Source organism: Pygoscelis adeliae, unplaced genomic scaffold (assembly GCF_000699105.1).
Source record: "Pygoscelis adeliae isolate BGI_AS28 unplaced genomic scaffold, ASM69910v1 Scaffold432, whole genome shotgun sequence".
Lineage (NCBI taxonomy): Eukaryota > Metazoa > Chordata > Aves > Sphenisciformes > Spheniscidae > Pygoscelis > Pygoscelis adeliae.
In genome coordinates, this window is record NW_008824289.1 from 119,084 (window position 1) to 127,346 (window position 8,263).

The 8,263-nt window shown below is 51.1% G+C and overlaps 1 protein-coding gene across 1 annotated transcript in view; it reads right to left on the reverse strand.

Annotated features, from left to right (window-relative positions):
• Positions 1 to 8,229, reverse strand: part of TTI1 (TELO2 interacting protein 1) — a 15,109-nt gene extending 6,880 nt beyond the window's left edge. The window contains exons 1-6 of the mRNA XM_009318738.1: positions 5,934 to 8,229; positions 5,255 to 5,443; positions 4,322 to 4,470; positions 3,332 to 3,472; positions 1,697 to 1,901; positions 862 to 949 (exon numbers count right to left, since the gene is read on the reverse strand). Coding sequence (XP_009317013.1) covers positions 862 to 949; positions 1,697 to 1,901; positions 3,332 to 3,472; positions 4,322 to 4,470; positions 5,255 to 5,443; positions 5,934 to 8,229 — 3,068 coding nt within the window. The remainder of the gene's footprint in view (positions 1 to 861; positions 950 to 1,696; positions 1,902 to 3,331; positions 3,473 to 4,321; positions 4,471 to 5,254; positions 5,444 to 5,933) is intronic.
• Between the last annotated feature and the right edge of the window lie 34 nt (positions 8,230 to 8,263).

Below are 8,263 nucleotides of genomic sequence, written 5' to 3' on the forward strand. Positions count from 1 at the left end.
CCTCTCCCCTCGGGGGGGGGAGGGCTGGCCACACAGAAAGAGGGGGGGCTTTTACCCCTGTCCTTCAGCGGAGACAGAGGCGCACGGCTTTCTTATTCGCTTTCCATGTTCTGTAACTGGACCCGTTTTGTCTGCTGAGATCTCTGGCCTTGTTTCCACGTGACAACATATGACAATAGTGATTTCTTATCCTGACAGCAGGAACATGCTGAGCAGGATTTTGTACACCAAGCAGCAAAGTATGTCTGTCAACATTTCATAGAGCTGATGTGTGTTCACCTAAACTGTTTGTGCTCTTTTAACTTCTCCCAGCCTTCTCAGAGCAAGACTGGTGCCAAGATTGACAGCTTCCCAAACAAACCCGGGTCCACCTGGCAGAGCCTGGGTTGACGTGATCACAGGAGCCCAGGGAAAAATGAAGGATAACAGAAGTAAATCCCCCAGCCTGCAGAAGGTATTAAGTGATAAAATACATGGGAATGTCTGGCACATCCTCTTGCATAGCTGTCTTCCCCTCTGCAGTTTTATGCCACCAGTGGGCCAAGAGCCCCAAGTATTCTAGCATAGGAGGCGGTTAGAAAAAAACAAGTAGCACATCTTCCTGCTCTGTCCTCAAATGCATTGCAAGGTCATCTGAAAGTCAACTGTAACTTGTGGGTAAGCTGACCTCTCTAGCTCATTTTGGGTAGTAAATGATACTTCACCAGAGAAAGGGGTTAACTTCCACGACAGACCCTGTTGTACAGGACTCAAATGTGCCAGAGGGAGGAATGGGAAAGGTGCAAAAGGAAAGGGGTTACCGTGCTCCCTCTGTCCCAGGTTATTTGTACACCTGATACACCTGCATTTAAGAGACATTACCTCTGGGCAGCTTCTTGCAATTTCATGGGTTGCTTGGCACTGAGGTAAATCAGGCAGGCATCTGCCACTTTATTCAGGTCACTCTCACCTGCAGAAATGGAACAGAAGAGAAGGGTAGGAGGTAACTTACTCAGTGGCTGCTGCCTAACAGAATCAGCTCTAAATTGGCAGCAAGAGGCTTCCGAGCCTTTGAACTGTCTGACCCAGAGCTATTCTGACCTCGCCTCTTAAGCATCTTGCTGCGAAGCTAGGAAAGCAATCAAGGGCATTGAGAGAGGAAAAGAGCAACTAGCCAGCAAACCTCCCTCATCAAAGTCAGCTCCAGAAATTTAACCTAGGAGAATTTCGGGGAGTTTCATTCAGTAGAGGAATGTGATGTGCTGCATTTAAAGGGTCACCCAGAGAGATGCCCCAAAATGGAACCAGTCAAGTTAGCCAGAAGTCTTATCTGGGCTCCAGTTCTTCAGTTAATTAAGAACAAAGCATGGCCCAACATGCAGGAACTAGCTGCAGCAACCCAGGCACTCCACTTTATACCCACTTCTCATGCACGACTGAGATGAGCAGTCAGATTCTGCAAGGTGCCGGGAATCTCCTCTCTCATTTGTCTCTTGGGGAGTAAAGCGCGACCAGCCCCTCCATAGAGAGCTCTCAAAGAGGACAGATTAAGGCCCAGCAGGACCTGAATGGGATGAGGCTGGAGAAGATCAGGAAATCAGTGCCATGGGGCAGCAGGAGGATAAGAAGCACGTGCAGGCCTGGTCAGTTGAGATGAAAGGAGAAAAGGTAAGTCCGGCAGAGATCTCGTACAACGTATACTTTCCCCGGTACTCACCCATGTCCAACTTCTCGCACAGAGAACCCAATCCCTGCAACACAGCCAGCTGCAACTTGAAGGCAAGCGTGTGGTTGTACACGGGCCCGGCTCTGGCACTTGCAGGGGCCTGGCTGAGGAGGGAACTGGTCAGCTTAGGCAGGACATCTTTGGAGAATCTCTGCCTCAGAAAGTCCCCACACTTTTGAGCCAGGGTACACAGCACCTAGTGGAGAAACATCAGTTACTGGAGGATAAGTGCACAATACAGGTCTGGGAGGAGCTCAGCAATCCTCACCAGCTCGGGGGATAAGCCATTTGTTCTCCCTTGATAATTTTTTTTGCAGTTGAGAGCCATGTGAGCACACCTGCCAGTTTCCCATAATAAGCAGAAGGCGAATGCTCAATGGAGAGGCCGAGTGACCTGCACCTTGCTCTTCAGTTTCACATGGCTAACCCCCTGGGACTGCCCTTCTCTCATTAGCACAGTAAAGGTAAGATTAGCTTGTGAGGTCTTATTCAGAATTGCTGGAGGAGTCTCTGATGATGGAAAATGCCATTAAAATATAAATCCTCTTTGTGGTGGAAACAGTCCATCTTTACAAGCATGCCAGCAAACAGAAAGGCCAATTGGCTACAGCACAGGGCACCCAGCACTATTGGTGTGTGCCCAGGATAAAAACCAGACTGGCCTAGAGAATGTAAAAAATGAAGGGGGGATCCATGGGGCCAACCAACGTGGCCAGAACACGGTTCTCTCTTGGAACTTCACTAAGCTCATGGTCTTAGTGTGCAGAACTGAGATGCTGGTTATGTTGTGTTTGGCTTACACTGATACTACGCTTCCTGTCCTGAGATATAGGAAGGAAGATGCTCACAGGGGATTTCTTATAACAAAACCCAAACTCAGTGCTAATTGTAATGATCCCTTGAACTTCTCAAGAGTTAATTCATTTTCATGTAGCGATCTCTCCCTTCTTTTAGGGCAGGCACATGTGAGGTATGGCTACTCTGAAATTCCAGTGTATGGCTTCTTGAATTTGGGGAATCAAAACTCTTCTGTTATTCACACTGAAGTATTCTAAAATGAACCTCATTCTGCACAGCAGAGGAAGCTCTGTGAAACCCTGGGACTGGCAACCTCTGGAAACATGCTTTATTGTCCAACTTGTGAGTCAGGAAGAGAATGCAGCCAGAGGACATGGTCAGGAGCTCTTTAATGGTGTTGTTATGAGGCTAAGCCTTTGCTTAACCTCTCTTCTCCCCTGCCAATGCCTCAATCGCGAAACAATCCCTTCTCTTCAGTCTAAGACTTCCGAAAGGGGGTGCTGAGACTGTGGCTCCAGCAAGGGCAAGTTGCACTATGCACAGTGCCTCTGACAGCTGCTTAGGCTGTAAAAGAACTGTTTTCCTCTTCCCTGCAATAACCACTAATACTGCCGTTTCCCCCAGGAAGAGCGCCAAGGTTTTATCTGTGGACAAGCTGCAGTGGGAGTGGTACAAGCCTACCCACTGCAGGGTGGTGACCCTGTTCCGAACCACATTTAAAAATCACTCCACAAGCTCAGTGCTTCTCTCACGGGCCACAGCAGCGCCTGAGCCACTTGCCTTCTAAGCACCAGCTTGAAGGCTGTTGGCAGAGATTCGCTGCTGTACCTTGAAGGCTCTGAGCACTGCCAGAGGGTCATCACTAATCAGCCGGGTGACGAGAGCTGGCCAGACACGATGAGCCATGGGAAGCAGATGGTTTCCGTGAGGATGCAGCACAGTTACACAGAGCTCCAGCACGTCCAGGACCTGGGCAGGAGGGGTAGGTAACAGACTTTCAGAGTGCTGCAGTGCCAGCAGCACCAGGCATTCAGGTGGATCCCCAGTGTCACACCAGGGAGCCAGGAGAAAGACAGGCTTTAATACAAAAGGGTACAGTTTTACCTCAGCATGAACTGGGATAACAGAACACAGGCCTGTTCAGAAAGGGACAAGTAGCACAGTGGCATAACTTGTGCTGGGCTACAGAGCCGGGCTGGAAGCAGGGTGTGATTTCTGGCCTGATCCTGCGGGCTGAGCTGTGCACTAGGACCCTACTGCTCCTGTGGCACGGCAGCAGGATCACCTGGTAGGGCTGGGGCCTCCGTGGTAAGAATCTGGGTTATGTCTCACTGCTGCATTTTCTGTCTTGCTTTGCAGTTTAAAAGGAGGCCACCTTCAAAGGATTTTCATAATTTAAAAAAACCCAGGCTTTTAGCCCTGCTTATCATCACCCCAGCAACTCCAGAGGTGTTCATCAGTCGGTGCACTACAGTCTGAGGAAGGGGGATGGGAAGCCTAGATGGGAGAAAGATGCTTCTGCCTCCTCCACCAAAGGCTGAGGCACAAGACTTGACTATCGTGAGCATCAAGGGAAGGTGCCTGATATGAAGCCACCCTTAAGATTCTCTTCAGCCTGGCCGCCATTCCTAAAACAGACTACTCCCAGAAAATTGTCTCCCTTTCTCTTGCCAGACGTGGAGGGTCTGTCCTGAATAAGCATATGGCAGCCCTAACCTCATCACAGCAGGAAGCCCAACGTGCATCGTGCACGTGTTGACAAGCTACCAGCCCCCTTCATGGGCACCCCCTGTCCCTTCAAAGCCGGAGTTTACTGACCTTCAGCCGCACTCGGAGGTTCCCGTCGGACAGCAAGTGGATGCACCTCTCCATCACATCTTTGGCCAGCTGAGCATGGCTTGGCAGTGAAGTTTCTCCTTCTGTGGCAGAGTCATTTGGTTCCAGCTTAGCAAGGGGGGGAATCTCATCTGGAAGACAAAACCATTACTGAAGCCATGAAAATGACTTGGAAGTTCTGGCAGTTCACAATACCCACCCACAACTACTCTGCAAATTCCCAAGTGAGGCCTTTGGCATTTTTAAACATATCTAGATATAGTCAAGTCTACGCTTGAGTTGTGCGAGTTAAGCGTCAGATTCACTTAAGAGTGTGGGACTAGGGAAGGTTTGCTTTCTTTACTGGACAATGCAGTCGGTCTGACATTTGCAGTCTCTCCTCACCATGGACTTATTTCCCATTGATTTTTATTAAAAATGAAAAGCCTGGGTATTTAAAGGTCAGGATTGCAGCATAGCCCAGTAAAGAGTAAAAAGTTCCCTGCGTGAATGTCTGCGGGCCCTGCCAAGGCCAAGTGAGAAGGGAGCGGTGGCATCATTAGCCAGGACAAAATGGTACAGGGATTCCCAAGGGAGGGTGAGGAAAATGCAGTAGGATCCTGGAAAGGGGAAACTTTGGGTCCTGAACCCAAATGGCTAGTTATGAGGTAAGGAAAAACATAGTGTGCTTGTGTCTTAGAGCTAGACAAGCCTTGATCTGCAAACATTTCACTGCCCCCTCGCCCCATGCCTAGAACAAAGCAAGAACACCCATCAGCACCTTATAGGAGCTAAGGTCAGCTCAAAGCAGACTGTCAGGAATGTGCTAGGCTTTCAGCCTGGTCCCGAGTCCCCCATCTGACAAAAGGAAACCTCAGAGGTCGCTGTCTTTCTCCAAGTTGAACATACTCTTCTCCAGTCACGCGCAGTACTGACCTGCCTCCTCATCCCCTGCGTCAGGAAGATTGCCCTCTGCGATCTGCTTCTGTCTGACATAGTCAAGGAAGAATCGCTCTACTTCTTGCCTCGTCACCATCTGCTGCCCCTGGGACAAAGTCCTGCTCTGCCACTCGGCAGTCTGCCTTTGTCGGTGTTTCTCACCGCAGGACGGTCCAAACCACTGGACTGCAAAAGAGGAACTGATATGTCACTAAGCAATCGCGATCCCCTCCTGCAAGTCAGCAAGGTACCAGACCCCGTGAGAGACGAACGTGACTCTCGAGTCTCGTGGGACTGAACTGCAGAATCGGGCACCTGCTGTCACATCACCGTGACCTCCCTGACGGTAGGAGAATGCTAAAACCCCCGATATAAAAAGGAATTTACTCCATGTGCTTCTACAGAACATTTATGGAAGTAGCAAATCCATCCTTCCTCAACCACTACAGGCCATGTTCCTGCAAGTCTACAGGCCAGACAAACAGAAACTGGTTGTGGAGTGCGGAAGCTATTGGTGATCTTTGCTTGAGAGCTGGCCCACCAAGCAAAGCAAAGTTGCCGTCACGCTGCAGTACCTCAGCTACTTGAAATCTCCCGTGGCAAGTCGAAAGGTCAAGGACAAGTACCCCTAGTTACAGTAAGACTGAATTACGCGAAGTAAACATCATTTAGATACCTAAAGCTGCCATTACTGAGTGGAGGACCCCGAGGAAAGTGGAAGCCTGGTTATTGTAAGACTGATCTAGTGTAGACAGGACATCTTGGATAACGTCTTCTACCAGTGGCAGCAAGCTGGCGTCTGAATGCCTCAGCATAGTGTCCAGGACCTGGGAAGCATGTGGCTGATGTGCCAGCTGGCGCAAATTCAGGGAAATCCCATTCACCAGATAGTCAGAATTCTCATTAATCAAACGCTGCAAGGAGTCATAACTGCAGGCCTCGCATATGTCTACCAGCGTCCCCAGTGCCGTCTCGCTGATGAGCAGAGTCTTGTCACCAGCCTTCTCCAACACAGGGTAGAGAGCCGACAGCAGAAGCAAGCGGAACTCCTTCCCGAGGACAGCAGCGAAGCAGCCGACACCTTCCAGCTGGATGCAGATCTGCCAGATGTTGCTGTTCATGGTGCGGGTCGTGACGTGCAGCTCTGGGGACGGAAGGAGAACGCTGCTGCATGCACCTGGACGGGCAGTAAGTCCTGAATGTTGCACAGAGTGCTCCCGGCTGACTTCTTCTGTATCAATGCTAGTGATCAAATACCAGTTCGCCTGGTCTGTGTACTCATCGAGAATGGACATTACGGACCCTTTGAGATCATCCATGTTCAGCGAAACTTCCCTTTCCTGAAGGACATCCACTCCCACTCCAGCAGCTCCTGCGATCAGCTCATTGAGGACCATCGCCGCCTGCTTTCGGTACGTGCCAGATTCACCGTACAGCCCCATGAAATGATCCACAAGCAAATAGAGGTTCCCGTAGTAGCCAAGGACACGGCAAACCTGCTGAAGCAGCTGGAAAACTTTCTCCTCCGTGAAGAAGCGGAAGTATTTCTTCTGACACCTGCCTTTCTGCACACCGTGCCGCAAGGAGCCCGAAGGTCTGCAGGCGCTCTCGCAGCCCCAGCGCCTGTCTTCCACTATCTTTACATCTGTCACGTCCAACTCCAGAACTTGCATCAGCGCTTTGGACAGACGGTGGAGGTGGGATATGGAGTTAAGGACAATGTTAATCTTGGGGCCCAGCAGCTTCAAATAGCCGAGGAACAAGCTCAAGGTGGAAACCTTACCCGTGTCATCCTGAGAGTTCATCAGGCGAGGAAGAGCTGTGGCAAGGGAATGGAGGTTCTCGGAGAGGACGTCAGCAAGAGCCCTGTTCTGTGCTACGATCCTCTGCTCCGCAATGCCTCGCAGAACCTCGTTACACCTGCTTTGGACTTCGCTGTTTTCATCGTTCACCAGCCCAACCAAGGCTTTTAAAAGGTGACTGAACGAGTCCACCAGCGACTGACTGCAGTTCCTCAGCAAGTGGTGGACCAGTTCCACCAGCTCCAGTCTCACTTTCCAGTGGGGGTGAACTGAAGAAAATTCAACCATTTTCTGCAGGAGGAGAGAGAGTTTTTCGGCAGTACTTTTACTCCAGTCAGGTCCTCTATGGACCATTAGTTCTGATATTCTGCTTTGTTCCGCTGGCAGCTTTTCTTTGTTCTTTGGGATTCTGGCTAGCTGTGCATCAGCCATTACCAAGCCAACAATCAGATAAAAGAGTCTGACGGCAGAAACAGCGGTTTTGTGACCTTGTTTGATGTCTCCAGTAATAACCCGAGACAGCGTAATGGAAATCCCAGGCAGAAAAGAAGCAAACAAATCCCCACATTGCTGTGCCTCGTCTTCATCCAGGTGCCGATGCTCCTGGCAGTCACACTGCAGAACTAGGACCTGTAAGCACTTCAAAGCCGAGATCTTGATTTGCTTTGCTTTTTCGTGCTCTGCTAGGCCCAGAAGCAAAGATACAGCAAATCCTAAGAGAGGAAGGGCGGAAGGTTGATACAAGGACAAGATAACATCCCCATACGCTGAATGCATCAGGGTGTGGAGCGCCTGGATTACAGCCAGCTTCAGCTCCTCTGACAGCAAGGCTGGTCTGCCTGAGCCGGGAGGGGGAGAGAGGCACGTACAGAGCTCAGAAAAAAGCTCCTGCAGGAGCTCCCGCTTCTTCACGCACGTTGCCGCGAGGACGGAGGAAATGCACTGCACCACGCTCTGCACCAGGCGCTCCTGCCTGGGCCCCGGCACCTTCAGGGCGAAGCGCAGGGGGAAGAGGACGTACTCCTGCAGCTCCTGCAGGGCCGAGGCGCTGACGGCTGCCAGGTGGGCCTGGAGGCGCGCCACGTTCTCCATGGTCTGTGCCCTCGTCAGCTGCACGCAGACGGGGCGCAGGGCCCCGAAGGCCTCCTGGGGTGTGTCGAAGACGGCCATGCTCGGGCGCCGGGAGGGCAGCGGCAGCTGAGGG